This window comes from Urocitellus parryii, chromosome 9, assembly GCF_045843805.1.
Source record: "Urocitellus parryii isolate mUroPar1 chromosome 9, mUroPar1.hap1, whole genome shotgun sequence".
In the NCBI taxonomy this organism is placed as follows: domain Eukaryota; kingdom Metazoa; phylum Chordata; class Mammalia; order Rodentia; family Sciuridae; genus Urocitellus; species Urocitellus parryii.
This window is the reverse complement of record NC_135539.1, coordinates 82,458,511-82,471,599: the sequence shown is the minus strand read 5'-3', so window position 1 is coordinate 82,471,599 and position 13,089 is coordinate 82,458,511. Positions and strand designations below refer to the sequence as shown.

The 13,089-nt window shown below is 40.1% G+C and overlaps 1 protein-coding gene across 1 annotated transcript in view; it reads right to left on the bottom strand.

Moving 5' to 3' along the window:
• Window positions 1-5: 5 nt before the first annotated feature.
• The window catches only part of Heatr1 (HEAT repeat containing 1), a 46,745-nt gene continuing 33,661 nt past the window's right edge, over window positions 6-13,089 (bottom strand). Inside the window, exons 33-45 of the mRNA XM_026412483.2 lie at window positions 10,625-10,671; window positions 10,007-10,130; window positions 9,283-9,423; window positions 8,537-8,826; window positions 7,736-7,886; window positions 6,815-6,973; window positions 6,554-6,688; window positions 6,309-6,413; window positions 6,052-6,220; window positions 5,254-5,408; window positions 4,389-4,547; window positions 2,684-2,792; window positions 6-1,586 (exon numbers count right to left, since the gene is read on the bottom strand). Coding sequence (XP_026268268.2) covers window positions 1,498-1,586; window positions 2,684-2,792; window positions 4,389-4,547; window positions 5,254-5,408; window positions 6,052-6,220; window positions 6,309-6,413; window positions 6,554-6,688; window positions 6,815-6,973; window positions 7,736-7,886; window positions 8,537-8,826; window positions 9,283-9,423; window positions 10,007-10,130; window positions 10,625-10,671 — 1,833 coding nt within the window. The 3' untranslated portion in view covers window positions 6-1,497. The remainder of the gene's footprint in view (window positions 1,587-2,683; window positions 2,793-4,388; window positions 4,548-5,253; window positions 5,409-6,051; window positions 6,221-6,308; window positions 6,414-6,553; window positions 6,689-6,814; window positions 6,974-7,735; window positions 7,887-8,536; window positions 8,827-9,282; window positions 9,424-10,006; window positions 10,131-10,624; window positions 10,672-13,089) is intronic.

Here is a 13,089-nt window from a genome sequence, read left to right as displayed (position 1 = left end):
AGAGGAGATATCAAAGTTTTGGGTGTAGAGAAGAAAAAAAGCTAAAATCAGTCATCATTTTATCATGTTAAACTGCTAGGCAGAATTCTGCCAGGGTTCAGAAATATTTTCATAACATACTTGGTTAGATATCATTTATAGCCACATATTTTAAAAGAATATCATTTTTTTTTTTTAAACAAAAGTAGTGCTAAGTCTTGCCAAACTCAAGACTTGGGGGGTGTGGTGGCAGGAAAAATTGCAGGAGGCTAGAAGGCTCTAGAATCCCCCCAGAGTTACAGGGTTCTTTCTTTCCATGAAGACATCAGAGTGAGATGTTAGACTGAAAGGCACTTAGGAGGAAAAAAAAAAGCCCATTCCTATTGTCCCCAGTGAGTCTTAAAAAGCTCCTCACTGAGCTCAAAGTCAGCCTTGTGCTTGTCAGCTCTGCACTGAAATTTCTTGATTAGACCGAGCTGGGCACGGTAGCACAAACTGTAACCCAGCCACTCAAGAGGCTGAGGCAGGGGGATCACAAGTTCAGAGAGCTTTGCAAGACTGTCTCAAAATCTAAAACAAAAACAAATGGGTTGGGGGTGTGGTCCAGTGGTTAAGTTCCTCTGGGTTCAATCCCTGGTACCAAATTAAAAAAAAAAAAAAAAAAAGAAATTTAAATCAAAGACTTTCTTTCACTCAATGTGAATATTCTATGGAACTCAATGCTTTACAAACAAAAGGCAGATTTGTTTGATTTTTAGCTCAGGGCTTACCTTCCAGCTTCACCATGACACAGCACTAGAGACAGCAAACTTCAAAGCCTGGAAAAAATGTGCTGCTGTTCTCTGAGTTAACCACGAAGGGAAAGCTGGTGTGTTTTAATTGTGGAAAGGGCTCCCTCCCTCATGCCATCTAGTATGTCCGGGTCCTTCCTGTGTGACCAGCCAGATGTGGGGTATTTTATAAACATGGTGTTGCTGCCTCCCCACCCCTACCCCAAAAGGGTTAAAGGATATAGGAGGCAATCATAGTCATTGAGTGTAAAATGCATTTAGAAGTGCTTCCCTACATGTACACATTCAGAAATGAAGGCTGCATTATGAGTCTCCCCAAACTGGCTTTCATCCAAATATTCCTGTTGAACACAGAATGGTATGAGTGAATCTCCAGCAGGGAGAATAGTAAGGGCTATGCTGAATAGTAAGGGTTTCCAGGTCTAAGGGAGCTGTCAGCTTTGGGTGCTGAAGTTAAACACATGAGTCATAGTAACTCCATTCAAAGACTACAAGTGCTTACATATGAATCATTTACTCTTAATAACGATACAGCGGGGTTGGAGGGGGGTGTGGGTTGGGGAGGGGAGCTCGTTTGGCAGCACAGGCCAGGCACGGACTTGGCAAAGCAGTCAGTAAGGTCTTTAAGTAGTCCCAGTAGGTGTGAAAGCACCAAAAGTAACATGGCACCAAACACCCCAAATAAAAATATGAACTCTGAACACAATTTTAAACACCAAGGAAAGTTTCAGAAGTAGCTCTGGAGTGGCTCCCCCAGCGTGACTTCCAGTTGCTGAATGGTCTTTTGGCACTGGTGTTCTACTTCCTCACATTCATCTAAAAAAATGAAATATCAAAATTAAAATCTGGGTCCATTTGTCATCCCGCTTCAGTTATCAGCCTAATTTTCAACGTCCTGTGTTATCTAGCATTTGTTCCCTCAGAGTGGAAGAAGTGCATGGGTGGCCCAGGGCACATGGTGCACTCCCCTCTGCCTTCCCTCCCTCCTAAATGAGAGTGCATGGCTGCTCAATAGAACAGAGCCCGGGAGTAGAGCAGGCACATCCAGACCCAAAACTCAAGGAAATGCTGCTCTTAGAAGCTCACACAGCCCCTCTCCAGGGGCAAGTCACAAAGCAAGATGCTCTTCTGCTTATGAGAAGCAGCAAATCAGTGTGCAAGTAGTGGTCCCCTTCCCCAGCATTCCTGCTTAACAGAAAGGGCTTTTGAGGGAGGGGTACGACGCACAAGGGTATGAGCTCTAGCTGGGACAAACCTGGCTGCATAAATCACCTGTCACACTGGCTTTGTTTCCGCCATCAAACTATTTGGGTCTTAAAGCCTCTAGTTTCTTCCTTTGTAAAATAGGAACAATGTTCTTTACCCTACATGAGAACTGAAGATCATCTGTGTAGAGCATCTTAACACTGAGCACCAAGTGCCATTCACCACTCAAATGGACATTCCAATACATCCTTTTTTAAAAAACATTCTTTTAGTTGTATGTGGACACAATACCTTTATTTTAGTAGTTTATTTATATGTGGTGCTGAGGATCAAGCCCAGGGCCTCGCACGTGCGAGGCAAGTGCTGTACCATGAGCCATAACCCCAGTCCCTCCAACACATCCTAATGGCACTAGAGGTTTTGATACATTAACTCCACATCTCGAGACCAAATATTCAGCCATATAAATGTATGAGATTAATGAAAAACAAAACTGTAGTCTGTCTGAATACAAAGAAGGGTAAAGACAGTGACAAGTCCTGTAAACAGCGTGAGTGAGAGGTGGTGGCTTCCATTAGCCCATACTCCCACCTGGGAGCGAGGCAGAGGACTGGACCCCTGCTAACCATACATCCAAATCTCTTATCAGCATTGGGCACATTTCCACAGAAACTTACTGTAATATTTAATAACAGTTTGGGACCTACCTTCCATCAATTCTGCTAAGAAAGGAATGGATTCTGGTAGCAAAATGATATAATTTTCCTTCAGCTTTTCAGCCAGGGCTATCACAGTAATCAAGGCAGCAAACCGGACCTGACAGGAATAAAAAAAGAACAAAAAAGTGGTTTGTTTTATTGTTCACTACTATTTTACCACATTAAGATATGTTCTGACTTGAGACAAGCTCTTTTCAAACTAAATCTTATTTTACTTGCATTTTTTACTTCATTATTATGCATTAATATTATTCAACTTTCATCTTAAGATTATCAGTTTAATACTTGGGGTCTGTTTGAAATATGGGTAATTGTACAAATCAGTTTTTAGAACTCTGTTTTAACACTATCATTTTAACACTATTGTAAATGTCTTTTTATGACATTTTTCTATAAGAAATAATAAAATGCTACTTGCAGGCTCAAGTGTGTCACCATCTGCAGGGGAGGGGTACCGGGCACTAAACCACTGCACCACATCCCCAGACCTGTTTTGTATTTGATTTAGAGACAGGATCTGCTGAGTTGGTTAGTGCCTTGCAGTTGCTGAGGCCGGCTTTGAATTCATGATCCTCCTGCCTCAGCCTCCCAAGTCGCTGGGATTACAGGCATGCACCACCATACCCATCATGTCACCAAATTTAATTGCTCTGGAGTTCTCCGGCTTGCTGGGCTGCCTGAGATGATGCCAACCTGGCAATGAAGAGTCTTGCCTTCTCTGGCAGTTGAACTCACCCACAATTACTAGCTATAATCACCACTGCATTGTGAGAGGGGCCAGAGCACCCACATGGATTACACTCTCATCTATTAATAAAACACAGTGTCACAATGTCCTACTTCTGAAATTTAAAAAAAGGAAAAGAAATAGTTTGGGTGCTTCTCATATACCTTATCTATGAAAAGGAATGGACGCAGTCACCAGATACTACTATAATACCGTTCCAGTTTGAAATAATTCAAACTATATTCAGTCAGCATTTTTTGTTTTGTGCAATCAAAATTTAAAAAAATAAATCTAATGCTGCAGTGTATGTAATCTGTGACTTAAGATTTAAGGGTCCATCACAACAAGTTCCTTATGTTACTTTCTAATAAACAAATGTTAAAAATCTGAACAAATCCTATTAATAGAAGTCTGCTTCGGTCTGATTTATCCAGTGAAGGTCTGTATGGTAATCAATTTGAGAAATGGCTATTCATTTCTAAAATGATTGAAAGTTTCCATAGGGCATTTTAACGCCACCCCACCTGTCCATGTCATCCTGTATCTGTTGCCAAAACTTGCCCAAGAGAATTGTAAGCCTAATCTACACAGAAGAGATACTATATAATACCTCTACTGCTTTAACTCAAAGGAGTATTCTATGGACAAACTGAAAGCATGTATCTCAGGAGTACAATGACATTTTAAAAATACTGATATTTAAGTCTTGCTGTTCAAGAATTAAAAATATCTAAAAGATATTTTGGTGCTCATGCCTACCACACCTGGGGAGGATGCCTATCAGTAAATTAAAGTTTCTAGGCTTCAATTTCTGCCCAGCACAGCACACCAGACCCTGAGTACCAGAAGACAAACTGCACTGTCCCCCCACTCCAGGCCCAGGTCCTACGGCCATGACCCTACATCAGTGCTACTAGAATCATGGGGAGTATGCAGCTGCAGAGCTTGTTGCCCACAGCCCCTAACCTTGGGTGAGGAGTCTCTTGTCTTCAGCAGAATCTGGTAGTTCAGAGGTTTCCATAGAGAGTCATCTGCCATGGCCACTGAGAACTGTGCAATGCAAGGAATCAGGTGCTTTGTCACTCGCTCCTGGAACCTCTCCTCTCCTCCAAGCCTGTTTTCCAGCTGTGAAGAGTGGGGCAAGGACTGTGAGCAACACGTCTCATTTTCCTTCTACTAGAAAATGCCTGCTGTAGAATGGTATCTGGTATCTTATAATCTAACTTTCTATAACAAGTATCCTATCTTCTGGAACTCAGTCTCACAACCCTCAGCACCAGCCTTCTCCTCCCCCAAGAAAACCTTGGACAGTTTTCCTCCAGGGGCAGCCACACCCTCACACTTCTGAAAAAGCCATTAAATGGCTAACACTTCTTTTTTTTTTGGGGGGGGGGGGTGGGTACTGGAGATTGAACCTAGGGGTATTCTACCACTGAGCTACATTCCCCACAGCCTTCTGAACTTATTTTGAGACAGGATGTCAGTAAGTTGCCCAGGTTGGCCTCAAACATTTGATCCTCCTGCCTCAGTCTCCGAAGTCACTGGGGATTACAGGTACACACCATCATGCCTGTCAGTCAACACAATTTTTAACGTTAAGTAACCATGGGAAGGTGTTTTTTCTGAACAATTCAAAAGAAACACTGAACAATGAAGACTTTGAAATGTCATAAAAAAGACTCCCCTACCAAAAAAAACAAAAAACAAACAAAACAAAAAAACCCACCAACCTTTTAAAAAAAGCCCTACAAGCGTCTATTTGGTGAATATAAACCTGCAGAAACTTGACAGGTGGCAGCCTCCTCAGCTAACAGGCCAGTTCTGCAGTTACCTGATCCACCAGAGGCATCATCAGGGCTTCTGCTCTCTCTTTACTAATGAAATGCTGGGTGTCGAAAAGGAAGATTTTATACAGACAACTCAGGATAAACTGCAACAGCAAGCAGCACTTCTCAGGGTCGTGTTCCGAGTCAAAAAATGCTTCATCTGTAGACAAGGAAAGAGTAAAAATGAAAAAGACAAACGAAAACCAAGAGAATTTCACAGTTTAATCCCCCAGGTTTAAATGTGAATCACCATCAACATAATTACAATCAGGAGAGTATTTAAAAAACCATCTAGAATCATAATTAGCATGAATGTGGATTAGATCAAATGGATGGTTTTTCAAAAGTGGAGAAACCATCTTGGAGTGAAGACTGACTCATGCTTAGTTTGACAAGTTAAATTACCTCAACTGTCACCTTTGATCGCTTATTGGCATCAAAGAATAGAACAATCTTAATTTTAATTTTCTCCCTCTTTTTTGGAAGGAGTTGTTGGGAGTTTAACATAGGGCCTGATGCATGCTAGGCAAGTGCTCTACTTCTAAACTCTCCCCAATTTTAATGATATTTACAGTTACTTCCAATGACTTGTAATAATGCCTTTATTTTATTCTTTCTTCTGGGCCAAATAACACTATTCCATAATGGTAAAACAATCACTTCAATGGCTCACAACAATGAAGTAAAAACGCATCTTCCTTAGCCAAGAACTCTAGAACCTTCAAAGTCATGTCTTACACTAACTGTACCCAGTGTATGGTATGCAGAACAAGGATGTGGACTGAAGTGAAGGAGCCACCAACCTGTTTTAGAGATGTTCACCTGGTTCAAGGTGTCAGCAAAAGGTTTTACCAAGTGGCCGGCAAACAGAGTAAAAAGCCCCTTCAGCTTCCCAGCAATGCAGTCTGCCAGGTTGTAAAATGTCAACAGCCTGTCCTTTGGGGCGTCTTCTGTTTTGGCCCAATCAAACAGCTAAAACCACAACAGAAGATTAGCTGCTTCTACTCATGCCTTCACATGTATCTGAGCAGGAAAGGGAAACAGAGGAAGGAAGCCTCACCTTGAAAAACAGGGGTCTGAATGTAACCTCGGAGAGTTTCACAATCATGGCCACCAGACAGTCAATGATGCAACTTTCTGTTTTCCCAATTTCCTCTAGATCATCCTGAAAATGGAAGAGCTGATGATTAGCCAGGGTACTGACTTTCAAATTATTTGGCAAGTATGACTATTTGCATAGTGAGATTTTCCTTGCAACAGAGAGATGACAACCCTAGGACTGTGAGAAAGCAGAGACCAGCTCACCTCTGAGTGTTGTGCCCGGAAATCCAGGGCCTCTAAGAAGAAGGCAGTCAGCTGAGACTGATAGGAGGTGAGCTCTTCCTTCTTCATCACCCCAATGTGCTCTTGCAAGATGCTCATAAATGGGCCCATGTTATTCTACCACAAACAGCAAAGAGAGGTACCACTTTTATTCCTAGAACTCAGGAATTCCTCAAGTGAAAACTTGAAACATTTCAGTACCACCTCTTCCTTCTCCAGAATCCAGTACCCAAATGATCTTACCTCCCAGTTCCTTGCAATCTGCTTGTAGGTTTTGCTGATGGCGGGCAATAAGACTCGAGGTGACAGCCTGGTGGCCAGTGTCTTTTTAAGAGATGTGAGACGGACATTAGCCTGTGAGGCAGACCCCATTTCTCTAGTGATTTTCTCCAAATGAATCACCTATGGGAATATAAAATATAGCAACTGAGGCCATGATGGCTCTGTGTTGACAACCACACTCATGCAGAAGGCTCAATGATGACACCAGGTAAATTCTAATGCCAGGGTTTGGGAAATACTGTTACTTCAACCATGCACAGAATTCCTTTGAATGCCAACTTTGAGCATCTGTAGGTAATACTGGGCAGATGTCTTGTGCCTAGTGGGGGCCAGGGATGAAGGTAAACGGCAAACGCAAAACTCTGAGAACCCAGACTGATAATCTTCTTAGACAGAAATCTGGGACCTTGGGAAGAGCCAGGTTCTTTCTTGCTAAAAAAATCTAGATACTCCTCACAACCTAGGCCCCTTCTTTGCTGCAGCTATGTTTTTTGTTCATTTGCCCAATATGTTCACAGGTACCTAACAACCTGTAAGGTTGCTATAGGAATGCCACTATGCAAAATGACTTAGGATTAAGAAAGTTTCCCAGCAAAAACAAACAGGACACACCAGTTTCCACAAGAAGTACAATAGGCAGCTCTATCTCCCAACTCCCAAGGCCTCACAGAGTGAAAAAGATCAATAAAATACATCCTACACAGTCAAAAAAAGAAGAAGAGCCCCCACTAAATAGTGATTCTGGTCAGCTTCATTATGAAGCAGAAAGGACGATGGAAGAGAAACAGAGGTGACACTGAAAAGGAACCAATAACAATGATTTAAGTGGCAATCTTCTGCTCTCCTACCACCCTACAGAGCATTTCAGTCACTACAGCTCACCTGAGACAGAATGCCTTTCAGGTAGGGGCTGATGAAGTGTGGCAGAGTCTCGACAACCTTGTGCAGGGCAGCCAGGGCACTGAGCAGGCAGACCTCGCTGCAGACCAGCTCGCTGGTGCTCTGCATTGCTGCTAGCAACGATGGCATCAGGCTAAAAGGAGAGAGCAAGTTCCTTAGAGAATTCCAAACAGAAAACAGACTGGAAGATGAAGTAGGGGACAATAAGGAAAAACCCAAACTGTACCCATTATGTCACCACATATCCCACAGATCACAAAACAGTGTCTACATACTTTATGTGACTGAAGTACAAGAAATCTCCTATTGCCAACAGTACAAGAGTAACTGTTAACACAGTACTATCTTTCCATTACTGTGTCAGGACTGTACAAAAACTCTGGCAAGCCCTGTCCTGCGGAGGCCCTATTGGGTGGGTAGGCATGCCTCTGTTTTACAGACACCAGAGTTGTAGCAGCCAGTTCCAGTCAGAGCCACAATCAGGCATGTCCAACCCCATGCAGGGTGATCTGACTCGCTTTTCTATGAGCTTCACCCTGCTTTCTAGCCACAGTTGCTCAAAAGGAAGGAAGAATGGGGGGACAAGTAACATCACAAAGCATCTGAAGCTAAATAGCAATGTTGTATTTTTCAGTTTGAAGAAAAGATCAATTCTTTAACAAATCTACTTTATGTAATTTCTACTCAAGCCAAAAAAAAAAAAAAAAAAAAAGTCACCAAGGCATTCTTTTATAGTCTGTACAGCACTGTACTGGTTCCTGTGCCAAGTCTCCAGTGGCATACCTTGGAAGCTGAGGAATGGCCAGTGCTTCCAGGGTGGAGGCCACTTCTGCTATGCACAGAAGAGAACTTCCCACGACATTCTTGTCTTCCTTTCTTTCTGGAGCAATCAGTTTTACTGCAGTGTTCAACACTGGCACAAAATATTCTGGATTTTCTGCACCAAAATTCTTGCATAAAAGCTTCAGGGTATACAGAGCCGTTTGTCTGTTTATGGCTTGTTCTTCCCCTTCCTTTTTCTTACGCTGCACAATGGCCAAAAGGACTGGAACCAGTTTTAGAAAGCGGTAAACCTGAAGAAAAAGTCACAGTTCTCAAATAGTTAAAGCTTAAAATTTTCTAGTTCATTTTCCATCTTCACAGCCTGAGACTCTCTCAATGAAAATCTGACTGAGGGCCCCACCTCTTGACTATACTCAAAGCAATGGTTTCCCCATCTGCTTTCTTTACTGCTAAGTAAATACACGTGCTCTCACCAACCTGATTCATATAAAACACCCCAGAGGGAAAGGGTTAAAATTATGCTAAAGCTAAGGCAGTGTGTGGTCCCTATCAAGCAATAATTCCATTAGGCCGAATTCCATTCTAAGAGCTCTGCAACATACCTGTGTCACTACTAGACCATCACATTTTTAAATACATATACAATACAATGTTAAATAGCACCCTGGGGAAACTTCAGGGAGTTAAATGCTGCTCTTTAATAAAGCAAGGAAAGCTATATGTGTCTGCAATATGGCTTCACTCACCGTTTTCCTCTTCCAGGATGTATTCTGCTGTAGCTTGTTGTTTAAAAGATCCAATGCCTTGCGGCGAACAGATGGCAGTGGATTGCCCACCAGCCCCCTAATCACAGTAATGAAGGTTTCTGTGGACAGTAAGGCATTAACCTATAGGGAAGATTACATTTAACAATCAAAAAACCTGATAATGATCAACCAAATGAAACTTCTATTTACTGCATATCTCTGGGCATGAAGCAATTTTCACACACACTTGTGTATTTCTTACAGTAACCTTTCTACTAGGACTAGTATTACTCAATTCATTAACTAAAACAAAACAAAAATCCTAATGCTAAGAACAAGTGAACTGCTCTAGACCATGTAGCCAAATAATTTAGCTAAATTTGAACAATGACCCTAATTTCAAAACCAATGCTTTACCTAATATATATGACATATTTTAATTTTTTTCTACCTGAATAAAATGGGACATTATTTATCACGCGACTATTTAAAATATTCTATGGAGGCACACGTTCATATAATTGGGTAAGGTGGCATTTTTTTTCCCAGAAGAGTTTATTTCTAATCATCAAGAGTCTTTTCAGGAACAATCTGAGATTCACTATATTAATAAAAGGTATTGCTAAATTCATTCTTAAAGTAAAACTTCAAGTCAAATAATTTTTCAATGACTTAAAAACCAGTGACAAAATTCAGTACTTACGGGGGAAAAATGATAACCTACCTTATCTAACATGTCATAAGCTTTGCTAAGCAGTGCTCGCCAAAACTTCACAGTTAGTTTGTCTGCGTTTTTTTCCATGGACTGTGCTACAGCGTTGATATAGCCAAGAATAGTTTCTAGCAACCTATAAGGCACAGGAAACACAACCAACAAACAGCAGCTGAAGGCATTTACAGAACTCACATGTCTCTATCCCATGCAGATGTTTCAATGAAAAAAGACAATTAATAATTTTGTACTGAATTATTTTAAAAATGATGTGGAAGAAAAAGAAAGTAGGGATTACTGTCATACAGAAATCCCACTAAGAAATAAACAGAGGCCTCTATCTAGAAGGATACTCTTACTTTGGCTCTGAGCCTTGGTAACTGTGTCATGGTTTTATAACAATATCTCAGATTCTTAGGAAATACATACTAAGGGAAAGAAGCATAATATATAGGACTTAGTTTCAAAGAGTTCAAAGAACAAAATGTATGCAGAGAGAATGATAAATGTGGCATAAAATGTCCATGGTCAACCTGCTATAAAGAGTGCATGAGTTCCTGTTCTAGTCTTCCAGTTTTTCTGTAAGTTTGAAATTATTTCCGTATAAAAAGTGAAAAAAGACAAACATACCTCTGTTCAAGTCCTTTTAAAATTTGAGGACCACCACCTTCAACCACCTACATTTTAAAGAAAGCTCCATTAGAAAACAGCATGGATGACAATAATGTCATTTGAATTAGGTTCAATATAACTCAGGAGTACACACACAGACACCACGCTTAAATTTTCTGATATTACAATTTAATCAGGTTCAGAGCACCCTCACTGTAGACTGTATTTAACTCTGATTCTCTTATATTCTGTTGTATCTGGAAAATTTGAAAAAAAGAATCAGGAAAATACAGTAGATGAGCAATACTCACTTGTCCATGGAATGAAATGCCGACCTGGCTAATTCATACGGAATCAGTGGAGAAGTTAAACATATGGACAGCTGTGGTCCCCTACCTACTGCTCCCTGATACACTCTCCCCTACCCCACGCCTCCAGAGGAAAAAAACACCCTGCTATCAAGTGTTTCCAAATAGTACATATTCAACAACATGACTTTCTGGTAACACTGGATTTTTTTAGAATTGTGTGTGGGGACTCAACATTGCTCTGGTACATTCAACTGCACACAGCTCTCCTCTATGGAAACCATAACTTACTTATCCATTTGCCTCTGTTGCTTGACATTTAGTTTAAGTCTATTTTTTTTTTCCTTTTACAGATTGAATATCCCTTATCTGAAATGCTCAAGACCAGAAATGTTTCAGATTGTTGTGGGGAAGGATAAAAAAGATTTGCATAGACATAATGAGATTGTGAGGATGGGACCCAAGTCTAAACACAAAACTCACTTATGTTCACTTTATACACATAGCCTGAAGGTAATTCTGAACAACATTTTTAGTGTATTTGTACTGTGATTTATGACAAGTCATAATCACAGTATGGGTCAGATGTAGAATTTTCTACTTGTGTTTGTCATATCAGTGCTAGGAAAGTTTTGGGTTTTGGAGCATTTTAGATATAAGAATGCCTAACCTATAAAAAATTCTAAAGAAAAACACTTTTATAAATCTCTTGAGCATCTTCACCAGTTTTTTTTTTATTGGTTGTTCACAACATTACAAAGCTCTTGACATATCATATTTCATACATTAGATTGAAGTGGGTTATGAACTCCCAATTTTACCCCAAATGCAGATTGCAGAATCATGTCGGTTACACATCCACAATTTTACATAATGCCCTATTAGTAATTGTTGTATTCTGCTACCTTTTTGTATAGTAAATATCTACAGATATAAATAATAAACCCCTGGCTCCACAGGATCCTGCCAAAGTCTTTCTACAGTTTGGAGCACTCTACCCAACTCTGTGTATCTCATGTCCTTGCCACTCCTTTGTATTAACAGCTTTGACAATTTTACCAATTTGATGGGCACCACAGTGACATCTTATTTAATCTGCACTTCCCATTCACTAAGAAGGGTGAGATGTGTTGTGTAGCAAGTGGCCATTTGTGATTTCTCTTCACCGAGTTCACATTTTTTGCGAGTTGTTCTAATGGAAACAGATGCTTTTTTATTTATGCACAGCAACAATTTTCTCTTGGTCTGTGGCTTTCTTTTCAATTTATGGTAGTTTTTTGTTGAACCATTTTTTAAAAAAATATTTATTTCGTTGTAGATGAACACATAGTATCTTTATTTATTTTTATGTGGTGCTGTGGATAGAACCCAGTGACTCACACATGTGAGGCAGGCACTTTACCACTGAGCTACAGCCCTAGCCCGAAACATTTAAAGAAAAAATTTTCTTTAACCTCAGGCCACAATACTGTTCTCAGTTTTCTTCTACAAATTCTAAGTATTGCTTTCCACTCAAATTTTTACTCTGCCTAAAATTTTTGGTTGTATATGGTGTGAGATCAGAGACTTTTCCCATCACAAACAGAAACAAACTGCACTTGTGCTAGTACTTATTCCCCACATGACACCTTTTCTACCTATCTCAAAGTGTTTCTGAGCTTACTGTTGGTTCACACCGATCCATCTTTTTCCTCTTGCTCCACTGTCCTTAATCCTGTGTATTTTGTAATGTACTTGTTTGTCAAGGTCATTTAACACATGTCATTGAGGAAGTGCACTGAATTTCTAGATTAATCTGTGAAGAACTGAAATCTTTAAATAGTGAGTCTTCTGCACAGGAACACTGTCTCTTTTCATTTCTTTGAGTCTTCTTTTGTGTCCTTTAATATTCTTGCATACATTTGGTTAGTCTTACAAGTTTATTTTTATTGTATATGAAATATTTTATTCTGTTTTAACATAAGGTAAACCATAGGATTACATGATATACAAGACTAATTAAAGTTTGTTGATTCTTTTTTTCCTGATCCTTACATGTCATTTCTTTTTCTGAGTAAAAGGGATAACAAAAGGCACCTTTGTTCCTGACTTTAGCAATGATGCCATTAATGTTTCATTATTAATTATGATACAATCCATAGGCTTCTCATAAATACCTTTTTCACGCCAAAGTAT